This window comes from Amaranthus tricolor, chromosome 7 (assembly GCF_026212465.1).
Source record: "Amaranthus tricolor cultivar Red isolate AtriRed21 chromosome 7, ASM2621246v1, whole genome shotgun sequence".
Taxonomy (NCBI): Eukaryota; Viridiplantae; Streptophyta; class Magnoliopsida; order Caryophyllales; family Amaranthaceae; genus Amaranthus; species Amaranthus tricolor.
Window position 1 is genome coordinate 11,678,781 of NC_080053.1, and position 19,799 is coordinate 11,698,579.

The following is a 19,799-nucleotide window of genomic DNA, read 5'->3' on the forward strand; positions in this document are numbered from 1 at the left end:
TTGCTTTTTTTTTTTTTTTGAATTTCTTGAAATATGAGTTTAGATAGTTCTACAATTTGTATGAATAAGTAACTTTGTTGGTTTTTGTCAAAAAAAAAAGTATCTTTGTTGATTGGAATACCAAACTATAAAGCATGAATAAGTACCTTTCTTGCAAATTACAATCCAAAATCTGTCAGTCCTCTCTTCTCTATCAAAAGGTAAAACCCTAAAACCAAAAAAATCTGCCGCCACAGACCACAACGCAGCCTCCACCGCCGGCCAGTCGCCTACCCGAGCCACCGCCTTCCCCCAGTCTCTGCCGCCTGTGTGTTTGACTTCTGTTGGGCATGGCTGTCACCACTCACCATTTACAAAATAAACCCTAAAAATCAGTTTTAAGGTATTTTCACTCTTAATGTTAATCTAAAATCTAAAATTATTAGTCGTCATGTTCTAATATTTAATCATTATCTTAATCTTGAATATTGTTAGGATGTTCTTGGATTTGAAATGAAATTCCTTCCCTAGACCCCCCATTCCAATGATTTTCTGTGGGTTTTTCCTTTCCCAGAATTTTCACTTACTTGGTTTAGTTATTTTTTTTTCAAAGTAAATCTTTCCCAGACTAACAGATAGAATTTTCCTAATTTATTGGCTAAAAATGGTTTATTTATTTTAATTCTTTAATTTCAAGTTGACAAGTTGCAGACTTTATTGCCATTTTTGATTGATGTTTTGTTTCATTTGAATTATGAATAATCTGTTTTTAAGTATTTGTTCCAGGTACAAGGTCTTGACTTTTTAGTGAATGAATTAAACTAAACAAATGAAGGTTTTTCAATTTATCAGAAAAATATATTTATGTTTGTTGATTGTTGTTTTCCATGTGAATGATCTTGTTTTAATCTTGAGGAATCCTACTACATAAGTACATAGCAAAGCTGGAATTAAAAGTTGCCTTCTTTTTGTTCATTTTTTTGATCTGTAAAAATGAAAGCTGCTTCCTTTTGATATGTCATTTTGTAGAAATAAACAAATAGAAGTATTTTAATTGTTAATTTTACAAACGAAACTCTACTGAAATTTTTTCCAATTGTTGGTGCCCCATGAGACTCTGAACCCGGGATCCACCACTGGTCACGAGATGTTTTGCTCAATTGATGTTGCTTATTTTGTGTTGCTCACCAATTAGAGCTGATTTGAATGATGTTTGATGTCATTAGCTTAGTACTTAATTGATCTTGTTCAAAGTTTTAGTTTGATTAATATGGACGATTTGATGTCTGACTATTCTGTTGGCCTCCTTTATTCCACTAGACCAATGTATAAAGAACATTATTTTGAAAAGGCTAAATCAAGGTTTTTTTTTGATATCTAAGAATACTGGTGTAATATTATTGAATGTAATTTTTCTTTTTATTTGAATTGTTGATGACAGCACTTGTTTTTTTCTGGATCTGCCACTGGTTGCCGCTAGAAATCTGGGTCTCGTACCGTCTTGGTATGAATGTTACGAAACGTTGTCCTGTGCAACATCCGACGTAAAATTTTTGCCCTTAATTGTGCATTGGAGGTTCTACTCTTTCTCTTCAATTCCTTTTCTTCCCCTATTAATTTTGGGTTGTAGTTAAATAACGTGCTGAAAAATTCATTCAAAACGACACTTATTTTTTCCGGGTGATATTTCCTGATCAACAGTACCAAAATTTCTACATAATTCCAAAACGGTATCATGGGCAAATATGATTTTGTAGAAGAATTATCTGGTAGTGACAATGATGACTTGTTACAAGAGGAGATTCAAACTCTTTCAAGGGAATGCTTTCCTTCTAATAACTTTGATGGTGCTAGCATTCCCGCCACTGCCACTACCTGTTCGGTTAACGATGGTAGATATCTCTCGGAAGATGAAGATGACGATGATGGTGATGACATGGAATTAGTTCGTAGTATAAAGGAACAATATGGGATTGAAGTTGATATTTCTAAGCCACTTTCTTTGAAACCCTTGATTTCTCTTCCACCAGCATCTTCGGATGATGACGATGATGATTTTGAAACTCTGCGAGCTATTCAGAAGCGTTTTTCTCAGTATGGTGATGACAAATCCACGGGTGAGCATTCAATGTTTTTTATTTCTCTATATTGAACTTCACATAGACTTCTTTTACTTGTTGCATACTTGCCTTTATTTTTGAGTATGCAAAGTTGGAGCCTTAGGTAATACTCCTTGTGTGAAATTTATTGAAAGGGAAATTTGGTAGGGGAATGAGACAAAAAATAAGTGGAGAATAGAGACGAGTGGTTAAGATAGAGAGAGAGTATAAGCTTGTAGATGAGATTAAAAGAAGGAAACGAAGACCATTGTCAAAAAAAAAAGGGTGCAAAACAGTAAGACAAATTAAAATGAAAAGCGGTGCAAAATGAGAGGTGCAAAATGTGAAGGATAGAAAGAGTACGTCTCAAAGTACTTTTTTGTTCTTTTTAGTTGCTACTCACACACTATTTACAGGTACATCAAGAAAAATATTTTGGACACCTTTGTCTTTAACCTTCAAAAGAAAATAGATGTGAACCACATATACTATGTGCATTTAAGTGCTGCCATTGAATTTTTATAGCAAAATTGGCATGCCTAGCAACTAGGAGAAACACCAAATGCTTTGTTTATAATTAAATGAATCATTTATTAATTACATATTTTATTTATTGCCGCAAAGTTCATTTTTGTTGAGTTATAACCACTGTAAATCAATAAGTGTATCTATTGTAGTCAAGTGCTCGGATTCAGTGATTAGAGTTTTTTAGTGACCTACTAAGTGAGGTTTTTACCTTTGACTTTATCTTTTTACCTTTGACCAAAATAATAAACACATCCTACCTAACCCTTGTTAACCCACCTTCCAGTTTTGTCTCCTTCCTCTTGATTTTCACCATCATCTTTTTTTTGTTCTTCATCAGCTTGGCTTGGAATTTTGATGCTGGTGTCTTATGTTTGCTATCTTTCCATACTCATGCACTCTTGATATTCAACATCATCATTTTTCGTTCTTCATTAATCTCATTTTCTTTTTCTCTCTCCTGCTTCAATGTCATTCTTTTTGCCATTTTTAATCTCAATTTTTTCCTACTAGATCTCTTTTTACCCTACTTTAATACCCTCATTTGGTTTAATAACTCATCAATTGAAATGGGTTTCTTTTTGTTTTTACAAGTTTTTTTTTTGGTTAATTAATTCATTAATTTCATCATTTAAAAACCTATTTCAAGAAATTTGATGAACTATGATGTTGAAAATTGGGGAAAGATTGGTTCGTTTTTGGGGATTGATGATAAATTTGTTTCTTTCCATAATAAACTCTAATTCAACTTTTGATTCTATTGATAGTGAATTTTTAATTATTGGGGCTGATATTTCATACTTATTTTCATGGTGATCATTCTCCTCCTATGCCTCCAATTTTTGAATTTTGCTTCGCGTTAAGGTGATCTTAAGGGTTTTGGATCGCTTGAGATTTTATGCAAACTTAATTCTAGCTTATAATTATATAATGAGTTGTATATAGTTGGAGATGATAGGTTAGAGACTAATCCTGGTGTGAAAATTGGTTGAAAAAGATGTAGGGGAGAACGACATATTAAAATAATTGGAGGGTGGGTTAATTAGGGTTAGGTAAGATGGGCTGTGTTAGTTGTCAATGGTAAACAAGTGAAGTCAAAGGTTAAAACCAATTTTGCAGGTCATTAAAAAGTCCATTCATCGGATTATGACGACATGGTTACAATAGATGCACTTTTCGATTTATAGTGGCTATAACTCATAAAAAAAACTTTGCAGCTATAATTAATAAATGCACTAAACTTTGTGGCTTTAATTTATAAATGATTCTAAATAAATTAGTATCATCAGTCTTTTTTTTATTTGATTTCTTAAATTTATTAGACAATATTTTTATATTCTATCCATATTTTTTGGTTTGATAGGGTTTATGTCATTCTTTTCACATAGAAAAGATACTTGTACGAGTTTTTTTTTGTCATGTGGGATGGTATTATTGTTGTGAGTTAAGTTTGTATGCTTGATGTATCGTTTTTTGATCGATAAATTCCATTTTAAAGTGTTCATGTTAAACTACTTTATCTCTCGTTGATAAAGTGAAATATTTTGATTTGAAGTGTTTTTTTAAATAAATTTGTGGATTAATGATGAACATCATCCGGTTTTTGGTGAATTAGGCATCATGTGCCATTAATCTTTTTAGTGGTTAAGTTGTATTCAATTTGTTTAATTCAGTTTGCTGGTTTTTTGGGAAGTAGCTTTACATGGCATTTTATGATTACTAGTGAGTTTTATTCCGATTTCTTAGTGGATTATGTTCAGGTCAAAATATGAATTTTGAAGTAACTTGTATGATTGACTCAGATCCATTTGAAGGTTTGATACTCTATTTATTTCGATATTTTTCTGTGCTGTGGCGGTATTTACTAGTTTCATAAGGAATGAGATGATAACATTTAATCAGGCTAATGTGCTCTCCTGACAGATCGCAAGATGCTTTCCTACACCCTTTTTTTACCAAATTAGTTTTCTGTAATGTAAATTGTTAAGATGGCTTAGTCTGTCATGAATTGTTGTGCTTCTGAGTATGTTAAATGACTTTTGCAAAACATTAATTTTGTTAATGTGATATTCAATGAATCTTTCTGCAACTGCCTACTGACCAAAAGTTTGTTGGTTTCTTGATCGATGGTTATACCAGATGCAGTGGAATGTAAGAATGACAGTTGTGTAGACAAAACACTCCATGAGGATGTCATTGCCGCCTCTTTGGGAAGTGAGTTCATATATGTACATGGAAATGATTTAGGAGAAAACACTTGTGATGTTCCGCAGAATGTGGAGACCTCTAGTTGCACCTCTAACTTCCCTAAAAGTGCACAAACATTTGTAGAAGCCATAAAGAAAAATAGATCATGCCAGAAATTTATTCGAAACAAGATGCTTCATATTGAAGCAAAAATGGAAGCAAACAGAGCGCTTCAAAAGCGCCTGAAAACACTTAGAGACTTCCAAGTGCAGTGCAAGAAGACAATTGGTCGAGCATTATCTCAGAAGCAAGACTCTCGTGTCCAGCTAATTTCAGTTCCAAAGCAGAAACCTAACACAAAGGTTATGTACGTAACTAAGGAAATCTTTTTTATTAGCCAACCTTTTTACAACATAATGAACCATACCTTATATTGGTTGGTTATGACTTATTATCTCTGTTACTTTTATCAGGAAACTGTTGTGATATGATTTGGCATTTTGGTTGTTGCTTCATGCATGAATAGCTGACTGACTCTATGAAGACATTCCTTTGACTCACTAGAACATATATTTGTACTTTTCTGGCTTATTGATCTTTCACTGACGGATTTATCGCGCAGGGTTCTGAGAAAAATGTTTCTGCCATATATTACGGTCCATTAGAGAACTCCCATGTGGCTTTGTACAAGACTACTATGAAAAATTATCCATTATTATTTCAGCGGGAGAAATGGTCAAAGAATGAAATTCGAGTTCTTGAGAAAGAAATTATAAAGCAATTTCAGGAAAAATTGTTCCAAACATCTGCTGATCTACTAAGGTAGTTCTACTAATTTTATGTGGATCTTATTAACTGTGATGTGTTCTACCCAACAAAAATTGTGTACTGAAAAGACATTTTCCACAGCTACTTAACAAACAAGATTTTTTGTAAATAAATTTCCTTTCGTGTCATTTGTCTTTGTAAACATTTTGCCTCTGTATTATGACTCTGGATATCCCAAGGATCTGAAAGACATGTTGTTGCCTTATATTTTCTGTACGAGGGTTTTGTATATATCAATAGCTACGGGTGTAGAAAGCTTATAAATTTGATCACACTTTTGAGCAATTCCTTTTGTAATTCAAAAGAAAAATTATGTTGCTTATAATACCATGTTGCTTTTACTTGTGTATACTGAAAAGTAATGCAACTTTATGTGTTGGGGAATAATTATTTACTAATGCTTTCTGTATTGTTGATTAATCACATTTTTAAATTATTGGTCAAGAAATTTCTTATCTTCTATTTTAAGTGTTAGTTTATAAATGCTTTAAGATATAAGTCTCATAAGGCATTCTAAATTTATCTTTTAATCTCCAATCAATTTTTTTGAGAAAGTTCTACTCACCTTTCTTTTTTGGAATCATGTGAATTTTGGTGTTTCAATGCTCATTTTTTCTGATGTCTTACATATCAGTAATTTTGATGATCATGGGCTTGCTAATGGCGTGGATGACATGATTTCATCAATCACGAATCTTGACATTACTCCAGAAATCATCCAAGAGTTTTCTAGGAAGGTAGATTGGAATAAATTGGCTTCTAGGCTTCCTCGTCGTTCTGGAGTCGAATGTGAGGCAAGGTAAGTGCTTTTGGCAGTTTTAGTGGCGCCATTTTAGTAAATATATAACTTATGAGAGCTTACTGGCTTCTTTTTTTTTTTTTTAAAAAAAATTGACATTGCTTGTTTATGGTCATTGTTGTAACTTGTAAGGAAACTTTCCTTTATTCAGCTAGATTGTGAGAAGGTACTTGACGTAGCATTGGTTTTAATTTTTTTTATCTTCTCCCAAAGTTTCTTTGTTGATTTATCACTCTATGTCCCAAGAATTATCTCTTTATATGCTTGAACACATCACAAAATGAAATGAAATATCTGAGCTTTTATTAACCTTTTGATCTAATAGTAACAACCATGTAGATACGACATCACTTGGAAATTATTTGGAAATCATTAAATTATGTAGATTGAGAGTTGATCCTTCATGAAACTTTTACTTTAGGTCAAACCTTTTAGTTTAGATTTAGCGAGCTGACGTAATGTTCAGATTCACCCTACATGCTGAATTTTTTTGTAGTTCTTGATGATTCTTCTTGGGACGTGACTTCCAATAACCCTACGTTTTGGGACTATGCACTGGCATTACCCATAAATTGCATTTCGTCTGTCCTCTCCCCTGATCTACGGCTAACCATGTAGGCTGCAAGGCACATCCTAGATGAAGTAAGGTTTACATAGTTCTTCTGCTGCCTACTCTTCAGTGTTTTTTGCTCTCGACCTCCATTGCTAACATATTCATGCCAATTATCTGGCATCTTTTTACGGCCATAATTACATAAAAACCTGAAGGAGAAGAGGGATGTGTAAATGTGGTCGTGAAAAGGGTTAAATTGTGTTGGAGATGAAAAGGGTCAATCAGTGTGAAAAAAATGGATGGTGGTTACAAGCTTTGATTTATGAAATTTATACTGAATGCTTAGAGATGTGGCAATCGCTGTTACTGGAAAAAGTATTAATGCGCCATTTGGTTGCATGGCTTTCTTAGCTTCCTTTCCCAGCTCAAACAACAGATATTGCCTGTTTTGTTCAAACCTTTTAGGCTATTGCCCATAGACTGTTAGGAATTAGGAGTGCAAGGCAGGTTATGCGGAGGATCAATGATGATATTGGCTGCGTCCAATGAAATCTTACCATGTTGACCCATGGCCAAAAGCTGTGATATCTTAGTTTGAAAAGTTAACTGGGCTGTTCATCCGTTGTTACTGACTTTTGAGTCTCTAACCATGAAATATCTGAAGTTTCACTGTAAAAAACTGTATTCTAATATCTCTAGGCTCTAGTAGTTTGTGTATATTGAAAATCAAGACGGAAGATATCTTAAGACTCCATTTCACAAATGAATTTGTCTGTCAAGATTGTCCTTTTGTTAAGAGTAAGAGTGCGATAGAGTAGTGGAGAGAAGGTTGTTTGTTCCAATAAATAGATTTGTAGTTCTTTGTTTCTTGTTATTGATGGAATTTTGTCTAATGACTCATATCATGTTTACTAGTTAAAAGAAGTTTTACATGATGTTTGCAATCAAGGGTTAATCGGAAACAACCTTCTTGCTTTTACTTGGGTAAGGTTGCTTACGCCTGTCCTGCCCAAACCTCATTTAGGCGAGGGCTGCTTAGTGGAATTCAGGTGATGGAATGTTGTGTGATTGTATTGTTTTTTTAAATAAGAATAAAACTTGTTTGGTGATGAGTTTTCCTGAGCAAAAAAAGATTGAGCAAAAAGAGTTGCTGTTTGGGCCTACCTCAGAATGGGTAAAACATGCCTCGTAACCGGGTAAATACTTCATGTTAGATGTAATGTGTAAAAAAAAATAAAAAGAAGGTTTAGTGGATCGTTAAAATTTTTGAATATCAATTGATATTTCTGGACTACTTCTGAAACATGGACTGTATATAAGTGTGTTCTTTTCACTTCAATATAAAAAGTTTCATTTGCTACCACAGATTTTTCTTATCGTTTATCATATTGTATCTAAATACATTTTTTCTAAGAGAAGCAAGGTTGAAGGCTTAATTCTCTGTTGCAGTAACGTGCCTTATCGAAATAATTGAAATATATTCTATTGGTCAAAACATGCAGGTGGTTAAATTATGAAAACCGCTTGATCAACCGAGACAATTGGACATCAGATGAGGACAAGCATCTTTTGCTTCTCCTTCAGAAGAATGGGATCCATAACTGGAGTTATATTGCTGAAAAGTTGGGAACTAACCGGACTCCATTTCAGTGCTTGGCACGCTATCAAAGGAGTCTGAATGCCAGTATATTGAAAAGAGTGTGGACAGAGGATGAAGATGCTCAATTGTGCTCTGCTGTGGAGGCTTTTGGGGAGAGTAATTGGCAAGCTGTTGCGTCTGTTTTTGAAGGACGGACGGGGACGCAGTGCTCTAATAGGTCAGTAAACAGGGTAACAATTTTAGACAAAGTTTTGTGCTTTTGATAGACTAGAATGTCTTGAGAAAGATATAGACTAGAACGTCTGTTGTTCTGTATGTTGTTAAGGTGTGTAATGTTTGTAACTGATGCAATAATCAACTGTCTATAAAGATGAACTTTTTTACCTTTAATTTGTTTCAAAGTGATGTCTTGATCTCATCCTATTAGGTGTAAGCATTGAAATACATTAGGATTTTTTGTATATCATAATAGACCTACATTAATTTAAAATGAAATTTATGGCTTGAGTATCTAGTCAGCTGAATGCCTATATGAAATTGGAGGATTGTTGCAGATCTCACCAGTTGATTTTTATATATTTAGAAATAAGGCTTTTGACATTGTAGTATTTTTTTCCAATTGACTGCTGCTCTCCTTTCATAAAGCAAGCCTTCTCTCATGGTTCTCTAGATTAATTGCTATATAGCACTAGAATGTGAGCCTTTATAAATGAGCCCTCTTTTTTATATGGGTGAATCCTTGGTGTTTTTCGAAGACATTATTGATTACTTTCTTTGTTACAAATGATGTACCTTCTTTGAATTCAGTACTCCAGGTTGATGTGCTCCTTTTTTTTTTTTTTTTTTTTTTTTTTTCCATTATCCACATATGGTGAATTGTTGTCTCTATCTCTCTTGTCACATGTACCCACCTAATGTTTTTTCTCCTTTTCCCTGTATACCTGAAATAAAAGGGTGTCAGATATAAACATGGAGTGACATCTTTCTGGTCGTGATTGCATTTGAATTGAAATCATACTGAGGCTACGCCAGATTAATGCTTGGCTTTTGGGTATGGCTTTATATTATATGATAAGTTAATCATATTCAACGTCATGGTCTCTGTTTTGTGTTTATGTATAAGCTGTAGTATTCTAATTGTGCTAGTTATGTTATTTTGGTGTACATTACACTTGGCTTCATTCTGACTCAGCTACATATATAAAATGTCTAGTCTTGTGATCCTTTACAGTTGTATTTTGTTTGATATGATTCCAAGCTGAAACTGGAAAGCTGATTAGGCGTTGAATTTCTGTTTCAAAATTATTTATTAGGTGGCGCAAAACTTTGCTTCCTGCTAGACAAAGGGTGGGGAGATGGAGTACTGATGAAGATAAACGCTTAAGGGTTGCTGTCACTCTTTTTGGATATAAAAGTTGGTATCGAATTGCTCAGTTTGTACCAGGAAGGACCCAAGTCCAATGTAGAGAAAGGTAAAAATTTTTGATTTTTAGCTGTCTTTTGTTGCATCTACTGTGATGTTTATTTTCTTTTTCTTGTAGATGGGTTAATGTTCTCGATCCGTCTTTGAAACACGGTGAATGGACCAAAGAAGAAGATATGAAGCTAAAAGAGGCTATATCAGAATATGGATATTGCTGGTCCAAAATTGCTGGATGTGTTCCTTTAAGAACAGATAACCAGTGCCGAAGGTATGATGGAATAATATTTACTGTTTTCTTCCATATTTGCACTCCCCAGTAGATGTCACTTGTCAATCATCAACATTTTGTATTTGGAAACATGATAATGATCAACTAGTAAAATAATTCTCTAAGTTCTTGAATTTTGAATGATACAAAGTTATATGGTTGGATAAAACATGGTAGAGCTCTTTTTCTTCACTAACAATACTTCCTCTGTATTCCATTTCTTCCTGCTTCAATTTCAGCACCAATCTGTCTGCCAAGAAATTGATGTTCTCTTTACCTTCGTTGCCTAATTATTAATTTATTGTTTCTCTTGCATGATGAAAAAATGAGATGTTTTCCTGCTAATTATACTCATAATTAAAATTTTTCTCATTTAACCCTGCCCTATCTAAAATATTCCGAACTCCGGCAGTGTGACCTTGCAATTACATGTATGTTGTACCCGATCTAGACCCTTGCAAGCAATATCCAACTACCATTTGTGGTAAAAGGAAGAGTCTGACCAACATATACTATTAATATAGCAGCTCAAACTTTTCGATTGAAAATTCTAATAAAAAATACATGTAATTTTGAAATTGTGGAAGCATTATTGATTTATTGTTTCTGTTGCATGATCAAAAAACAAGATATTTTCCTTCTCATCATCCTCATAATTAAAAATTTTCTCATTGAACCCTGCCCTAGCTAAAATATTCAACTTCGATTCAAACTGAAAGATTTTATTCCATTATCCCATTATCATTAAATCGCTGTCATCTACGCGAAGGTTGACGAAGTCAAATTAATGTAACATATCCCTTGTACAGACAAAGTGTTACTTGTTGATCCATGATAGCAAACACATTTCCAGCGTCACATTAAGAAGTGCACATAATTCAACAAGTCCGTTTACTATATATTATTTAATCAAAACCAAATTTATCGACAATGGACACTTAAACTTAAATTATATGATTAAAAGTTAAACAATACTTAATTAATTTAACTAAGCATGAAGATTCCTATCCTTAAAACACTCTTTACTTTGGACACGTTAGTAGACTCTTGAACATGTGTTGGAGTCTTCTAAGCCTCATTTACTAACTTTCCAAATTAACAAGTCTGTCATTTAAATTATCTTAACGGTTTCCTCCATCCGCCCACCTTAGGCAAACAACTATTAAACTAAGGTGTTTGATCTTAAATTTAAGGATTCTACTAAGTAACTTAAGGATCAGTATACTTTAGCGGCCAAGATAGCTACAAATGTGCCCGGTTGATTCTTTATTTTAGTGGCTTTAAAAAATTAATAAAAGTAATTAGTTTGCTTCAGCTCAAAAGGATCATTATCTTCTTGAGACTGCCTAGAAATCTTGTAGTTCATTAATCATATTATCTTTATGTATTACTAATTGAAGAACATATGAAATTGTGCTATGAGGGCTTCCTATGCTCCATTTTGAGCAAGCCGTACACCGGAGTACGATGGAAACCTCCCTTGCTTGCTAGTTCTGTCCAAAAAGAGAAGTTTTCGGTTCTGGGTTCTTTGGAAAGCTTTAGTTTAAGGTAGCCGTCAAGATTCTAAAATTGGCGTTTTTGTGGAGCAGTAATATGCATTTATTAGAGAAAAGATTATTGCCTAACTTATAGGACTGGGCTTGTTGACTTGATAGGTGAGAATGGACTGCAAGGGCTCTCTCTATGCCCTATATGTTATTATGAGCCTTGAAGAAAGAGGAAGGGGAAGAATCGAGGATGTAGAGGAAGAATTGATTTAAAGGCAAAGAAATGGTGGAAGATATGGAAAATGAAAATGTAATGAACATTATGAAATAGATGGAAACCCAAAGTGTAAAGATCATTGGAGACAGAGGGAAAATCATAAATATAAGCCATAAAATAAAATTTAACCTTTATTAAGAAGGATGTATTCACCCTAACTTGTTAATTTAAGTTACAGCAAGAATAAGCTATGTCCAAAACAAATTATATACTATCCTGAAACAACATTGGGCTATTGAAATAAGAAAAGACAGACATGGATTCATGATTATTATATGAAAAAGCATGATCTGATGAGCTTGTAGAGAGGTTGTGAGAAAATGGAGGAAGGGTATCTGTCGCGAAGGAAATTTTCATATCAGAAAAGCCTATTTCTTCATGATAAGGAATTGTAAAACGTCTATTAAGGCTAAATTTTGTTGGGACTACAAATAATATAGCATGCTAACGTGAAAAAGTCAAGAAAGAGAGAAGGGTCGTGAATCGTGGTCGTAGCTAGAATAAATTTAGTTCAACAAATAATGTAAGCCGAAGCAAATATAAGTTTATCTAAAAAGAATTGGAAGTTAACTTCTTAAGCAGTAGTTCGCGTTTAGCACTTCAAATGCTGTAAAATAGGTTCAGCTGGAAAATGAGTACTGGTCTGTAACAATGAATTTCAGATTAGCCCAAGTTGACTTCAGAATAAATATGAAGAGGCAGTCTAAGAGTAAGTTGAAACTGTATGTATGCAGCACCATCATTAAACTATATGGATGCAGCATCATTATTGAAATATAGCAAGTGTGCGTTTTTCAACTTCATTTTTGATTAATAAGCATGGAGTTTTATCTAATATAGATGTGATGTTGAGAGACTTGTACACCTAATCGAGTAACATAGCATGTCAACGTTGTTTCTATGACAATTATTTTAGTGTATTCTCTTTGATTTCAATAATCTGGTTTGATTTTGTTATATTTTTATATGGAGTAGGAGATGGAAGAAGTTGTTTCCAGATGAAGTTCCGTTGCTCAAAGCTGCAAAACACATAAAAGAGGTGGCACTGATCTCCAATTTTGTGGATAGGGAGTCAGAGCGTCCTGCCCTTGGGATGAATGACTTTGTCCCATTACCTATTACAAATTCAGCAAATGAGATGAAAAAAGAAAAGAAATCCCAAACACGAAAAAGGTGTTAGCATTGTTTGTGAATGTGGATTTTGAATTTCATTGATGGTCAATGCTTGATCATTTTTTTTTCTATTGAATACTAAAATGTTTATACAGGAAAGGTAGGCAATTAACTCCAAACACACAGAGCATTTCGCAGTAAGTGATTCTTAGCTGGTTTTCTGCTTCTTTGGAATTTGTTATGATTTCATACACTTGTCTTTCATTTTTAACTATGGTTTATATTCCACTTTAAATTGCCATTAATTCAAAATTCAAGTGCTTATAGGTTGGATGTTTTATGTCGTATATCTAATGTTGTGGGAAATACTTCTGTTCCTGAAATGGTGCTGTAGTCTGAAAGGAGTTGCATCAAGAAAGCGTAAAAGAAATGATAAATCAAGTGGGGTTGCTAATAATAGTAATGATGCATGTAGCACTGATGGGTACGGTATCCTTGAAAATAAGAAGTTTAGTCCCATTAGATCTGATTCTAAGAAAAAGAAGCATTGTGGAAACCTGAATGCTACAAGAAAACCTTTGAAGTCAGGGTATGATGTTTGTGCAACATTTGTAAGTTCTTATTATAACTCATCAAACTAAAAATGCACTTTTGATCTTTCAAAACTTTCTATGCAGTAAAAGCATACACTCCTATGAGGGCATTGCAGAAGAGACCAAGTGAGTTTCTTTATTTTTCTGCTTTCTCCTTCTGATTTGATATAATTCGGCCATAGTCTATGCTTCATTGGCTCTATGTAACTGATTCTTGTAGCTATTAGTTATTCACTGCTTTTTTAGGTACTTGTTATCTGCTATTGAGCTAGCCATTGGAGTAAGTGTTTGGGAAAATTAAAGTGCCTTAGAGCGCTTTATTGTGCTTAAGTCAAGCACCTTAGATAGTCTTTTGGTTTTAGTCTCATACGATGTACAGGTACCTACCAAATGTGTTCTCTTTTTTTTTCTTTATTTATTGTCTTTGTCCAGATTATTGTTTTTTGGGTTTTTCGATTTAGTTTTCTTTGGTTTTTTAGGTGCCACACACCCAAAGGCTAGCGCCTGGCCTAGGCTTTAGGGATCTTACCGCCTTAGGGAGCCTTGCACCTATTAAAACCAAGGCTGAAATGCGTTTGCATTGTGCTCTTAGTTTTCACCTATGTTGCCCAAACACTCATCTTAACCCACGTATTATTTCAAACACGGCACGAACATGAACACAGACGTAATGTCTAGATTGCATCCGACGATTTGTACTTGGACATGGTAGAAGGGAAGAATAGTAGTTCTGTAATTGAAGAAAATAAACATGTACTGTTAATGAAACGCTAGGGTTGTTATTTTGTGAAGGTGGGGCAAGTATAAGTATGCCTGTGATCTTTTGGGGAAACTTGTTCGGCATCTTTTTTTCTTTTTTCTCTCGTCTGTTTCACGCTACATATTTTCAGAGATGGAGTTCTTTATCTCTCCTCTTCAACGTCTTTCTTTTTCCTTTGTACTCACTTCTTTGTCCATGTCCAAATCTCGGACATGTAAGAAAATTCCAGTCATTATTGACTCAGAACTCGGACATGTGTCGGACACTGTCCCAAATTCGTGTTCTAGAAACATAGGTTTTTCAGTGGAGTGTATAACTGCTTCAAATGCAGGACTAGTATTTCATGAATTGGACTGCCACTGTAATGATTTGGTTGATGTTTGACTTGTGTTTTAGGGTGGGTGATCTGGACAAGGATTGACTGCTAAACTAGAGCTGAAAGCTTGAACTATCTTGTCCATATAGTAAATAAAATATTTGAACAAAATTTTGAACCTCGTTCAATTCTGTGTCAAATTCAAACAACTTCATCGCTTGACTTGTTTATGTTTGTGAACATATTGATTACAAACTCGTTTATGACTTGATAACTGGCATATTTAAAGTGCAATAACACAAAACAACTAATGTATGCCAACGATTGTAACTTGTAACTAAATAATATGGTTTATTATGAACCCTATTTTCACAGCAAAAACCTATCTAAGTGATTCTCTTTTTTGACGTTAGAGCTTATATATCCTAATTTGCTCATGTTTGCATTGACAGATGTTCACATGGGTGCGTAATGGTATATGTTTTTGTTTTCAAGTTTTCTGCATTGTTAAAAAGAAGACACCGAATAATATCTAGTAATTCTGGACTTCTGAATGATTTTTGTTTCCTCTATTGTGTATTTCGTACTCATGTTTCTGACGCTGATGCTAGTTGTAGGAACATGCCATTCAAGACCAGGTCAAGAAGGCCTGAAGGAAACAGTTTGAAGCAGATAGAGGATGGAATCCAGGCAGATGTGTCTAACATGGTTACTGTGGGAAGGAATAAAAGGTCCTCACGATTGCAATTAAGGAGTTCTTTTGCTGAAACTTCTTTTGGAGATAACTATGAGCAGACGGAGTTGAGAGATGGTAATGAGACCCATTCTATGGATACAGCTGGCTCAAGTAAGGAAAAAGCTGTTAAGAAAAAGAAAAGGGAGCTGCATACTGATCAATCTTTAGAATGGGAAGATTTGCCCTTGTCAATTCTCTTAAAGAAAGATATTACTCACAAACAAAGGAGTATTTCCAATTTGACCTCCAAACCTCCTGTATGATGAGGCTTTTAGTTCACATCTTTGTTGTCTCTTCTTAAATTTTCAAATTGACTTCATGTTTCTGTTGTATCAGGTCAAACCACCCATATACTTGACTTATGCGAGGCGGAACAGAAAGAGCAATTTGGAAAATTTGACATAATGCTGTTAGGGTGTATCGGAGTGAGTTGTGCAAGCAGGGGATGAGTTCAAGAACTATATAAAGGAGGAGAAAATGTATTGGACAGGCTTTCAGAATTTTTTTATTAAGCTTTACCTTATTTCATATTTGTGAGTATCTTACACCACTCAAAATCCTTATTAAAAAAAATCTATCAATCATCATCTCGTAATTCTACCCACATTTCCAATTCTTACTAAATTCTTCTGTTAATTTACAGTTTTTTTTTTCATAATTTTTTAATCACACTTTGAATAACTTGCAAAGTTTCTCTACAGTGCTTCGAGGGTAATTTGGCCTGTTTGACTTTAAGCATAATAGCTTGAGTAGTTGAATGTATCATTAATGTGAATAAATTTTAGAAAAACCTCGCAGGCTACAGGCTTCCAAATTCAGCAGACTGAAAAATGGTGAAGAAATCCCTTTAAGACCTCAATTCAATTGAGGTTCAGGAAAATGTTGGTCAAGCAGATCTTTATTTGTAGATGATCCAAGGTCATCTTCATTCTTGTCCTTTGGATGAAAATTTGGCTAAAGATGAGATGCTAGCTGCTAGCAATCTGAATTCTTTAAGGAGCTCAAGACAACTATTGCTCTTTCCCCTACCACAAGGCTTAAATGGCTTGGCTGCATTATGATGATGATAACACAAAACTCTTCCATCAAAGTATTCAGCAGACGATCTAGGAATAATATCAGAGTTTTTGATTCTATTAGTGGTGCTATTACTAATATGGAGGGGATCCTGATATGGAGGGGATCCGAGATCAGCAAAGCCTTTTGTAGCTATTATGGAGATCAGGAAGGCTCTGTCTACAAATGGATATCATTAACCTTGGTCATAAACTGACCAAGGATCAGCTTCATCTCCTTGATTTCAACTTCACACCTGGTGATATTAAGGCTCCTCTTGTCAATTCCTGATGACAAGTCTACTGGTTTAGATAGCATCAACAGCTGTTTATTTAAGAAAGCCTGAAAGATTGTGAGTATGGACATTATTAACAATGCTTGTACTTCCAATGACTTTAAACCCATTGCTTTTTGTTTTACCATATATAATATCATTTCTAAGTTCATCTGTTCTAGTTTAAGTTTTGTTCTTAATACTTTGGTATCTCAAAACCAAATTTCTTTGGAAAATTTACCGTGAACTTTCACTGATTTAGGGAACGTTTCCCTAGAATAATACCAACTTTTGTTTATAATAGGTTATTTGACAAAAAACAAAGGTACTTTTATGCCTAATAAAAGTTTGTATTATTCTAAGAAAACAAACTCTTAAGTTGGTATTATTTATGGCTAATCAAGAGTTGGTATAATTGTATGGAAATAAGCATAACTTTTCCAATGGCTTTTGTGAAAGATAAATCTATTTGGCTGATATCCTCTGTCAAGATATTGTGAAATTGTAGAGAAGGACTCATTATTTTCCTGGTTGCTTAGTGATTGTAGATTTAAGAAAATACGTATGACACCTTAGACTGGGCTTTTATGCAAGATATTTGATGACGCCTTTTAATTTTCCTCAAATGTTTGTGAAGACTGTCACTTTTTCTTGCTTTTGAATGGCTCTTTTGTTGGTCCTTTTTCTCCCAGGAGATCTTTTTGTTTTGAGAATGGAATACCGTTCTAGGATTATGTGCTATATTGGCTAACTTTACGACTTGAGTTTTCGTCCCATATGCTCAACTTTGAAGCTTAACCACCTAAGCTTTGCTGATGATTTATTTGTGTTTTGTAGAGGCAATAAAGTCTCCTTGAGGCTTCTTACGGATGGCTTAAACCTGTTCTTGATTCATCCAGCTGCTATTTACACCATTGGCCTTCCTCCAGATCTGGTCAATAGATAAAAGATCAATCCTCGCTAAACTTGAGATTATAGATGATAAAAGACTGCTGTCTGCCACAGTGCCGAGGAAATACAATATCATGAGGAGAGCTTCAAATATTAGAATTGAAGCTGTAATCAACAATTCCACTGCAGGGTCCCGAAGAACTGTTATGAATGTTTCTGGAATTTTAAGTCTTTCTCTCCTTTTGTCATCGATCAAGTTAAGTGTAATGTTTAAGTTAGATCTTGATGGTTTATTTGAAAAAAGATCATCTAAAAAGATCAAATGTGGCCTGACTTGAGAGGATTCTCCACTTTGTTGTGGTTGTTTTCTCGCTTGTTGGAATATGAAATATTTTTAATTTTTGTATGTTGCACTTAGCATTGTGTGTAGTTTCATATCCTCTTCATATTTTCACATTGGGATGTGTATATTCATCGATGGGAGGATATACAACACTCCATTCCAATACCCCAAATGCCATCAAGTATCGAAATTTGAAATAGATAAGTGATTTTATCCAAAAAAAAAGCATGTAATAAGATACTTTTAAACTTAATTCCATTTATAAGCGTGAAATTTCCAAGCCATAAGATCGGTATATGTTCGCAGTTACTGCGAACAGGTGTGTTAATAAAAAAAATTAAGTTGTTCGCACTTAGTAACTGCGAACTAAATGTTTGACTTTTCTTGACCAGAATGTTTGTTCGCAGTTACTAATTGCGAACCAACTCGAGGCTAAATTCAGAAGCTGTCTTTTCTTCCTCATTCCCCCAAATTTCAGAAACACAAGCCTTAAAGTTTTCGACATTTCCCTCTTAAAAACCTCCATTAAACTAGCTTGAATCCTTCAATTTATTCCTCTTCTAATTTAACACTTCAAATTAAGTTTGTGACACCTTAGGTTGCACAAAGGTAATTTTTTACCCGATTATTGCGAGTTTTAATTCGAAAATTAGGATTTTATTGAAGTTCTTATATGTTTATTAAAATGTAGGTCACAAAACCTCAAATCACTACTCTTCTAGGTCATCCACAATTGATTAAGGTAATACTTAATTGTTTTAATTACTTTATTGTGTTGATTTTTGAAGTATGCTTGTTGATGGTGATAATGCACCAGTGTATATGTTGTTATATTATTCTCAATTATGTTATTGTTATATAATTCTGAAATATATGATATTGTTATTGTTATATAATGCACTAGTTTATATGGTGATAATGCACTATAAAGATAGTTTATATGGTGATAATGAACTAGAAAGATTGGTGATATGACATTATTTATGTAAGAATGTTAAACAAAGATTGTTTAGGCTAATGTAGTTGATATTTTTATAAACAAAATTGTATTGGCATATGAAGTTGATGATGATGTTGATTTTGTTTGTATTTATGTAGAAATGGCATCATTTCGTGTCACTATAGTATGTTTTTGGAATGGTTCTATTCGAAAAAGTAGTGGCAAAGTTCATTATGTTGGGTTAGACGTAGGTTGTTTGCATGTAACTCGAAAATGGATTTGAATGAGTTTAAACGTTTAATATGTTCTAAGATTGGATTGGACTCCTCTAGGCAACATTACTACAATTGTTGCTCCTACACCTGATGCCCTATGTCCACCTCTAGACGAGTATGAGGAGGACAACTCCTAGAGGACTTAGGCTTATGATACTACTTACACCGAAGAAGAGGAGTTGGAGAAGGGTATGATGTTCGATGGTAAGGAAGCTTTGTTGGAAGCTATAAGAGTGTATCATATCAGTAGAAATGTGGAGTATAGAACGGAGACTTCAAACCAAACCGTCCTTACTTTGAAGTGTAATAAGCGGGGTTGTTCGTGGAGACTTAGGGCTACGCTGGATTCATATTCATCTTTATGGCGTATTGTTACGTACAATGGTAAGCATGGGTCTTGTGTCATTAACAATGTCATTCATTTGACATCTTCTGTCATTAACAATGCTATTAAAAACTGTGTTTCTAAAGACCCAT

The 19,799-nt window shown here is 34.1% G+C and overlaps 1 protein-coding gene across 5 annotated transcripts in view; it reads left to right on the forward strand.

Moving 5' to 3' along the window:
- LOC130818731 (uncharacterized) overlaps positions 1–18,641 on the forward strand; it is an 18,811-nt gene extending 170 nt beyond the window's left edge. The window contains exons 1-17 of one of the 5 annotated variants that reach the window (XR_009043977.1): positions 1–382; positions 1,421–1,555; positions 1,681–2,096; positions 4,743–5,152; positions 5,413–5,612; positions 6,253–6,417; positions 8,473–8,787; positions 9,884–10,042; positions 10,112–10,261; positions 13,001–13,198; positions 13,294–13,335; positions 13,533–13,727; positions 13,816–13,857; positions 15,419–15,800; positions 15,880–16,022; positions 16,342–16,951; positions 17,711–18,641. The exon at positions 1–382 is cut by the window's left edge and continues 90 nt beyond it. Coding sequence is in view for 4 of the 5 variants with exons in the window: in XM_057684915.1 (XP_057540898.1) it covers positions 1,715–2,096; positions 4,743–5,152; positions 5,413–5,612; positions 6,253–6,417; positions 8,473–8,787; positions 9,884–10,042; positions 10,112–10,261; positions 13,001–13,198; positions 13,294–13,335; positions 13,533–13,727; positions 13,816–13,857; positions 15,419–15,800; positions 15,880–15,948 (2,709 nt within the window). In the remaining variant the exon portion in view is untranslated. Of the gene's footprint in view, positions 383–1,420; positions 2,097–4,742; positions 5,153–5,412; positions 5,613–6,252; positions 6,418–8,472; positions 8,788–9,883; positions 10,043–10,111; positions 10,262–13,000; positions 13,199–13,293; positions 13,336–13,532; positions 13,728–13,815; positions 13,858–15,418; positions 15,801–15,879; positions 16,077–16,341; positions 16,952–17,710 lie in introns of those variants that run through there. The other 4 variants (XM_057684915.1, XM_057684918.1, XM_057684917.1 and 1 more) reach the window with 4 other exon arrangements.
- Positions 18,642–19,799: the final 1,158 nt, after the last annotated feature.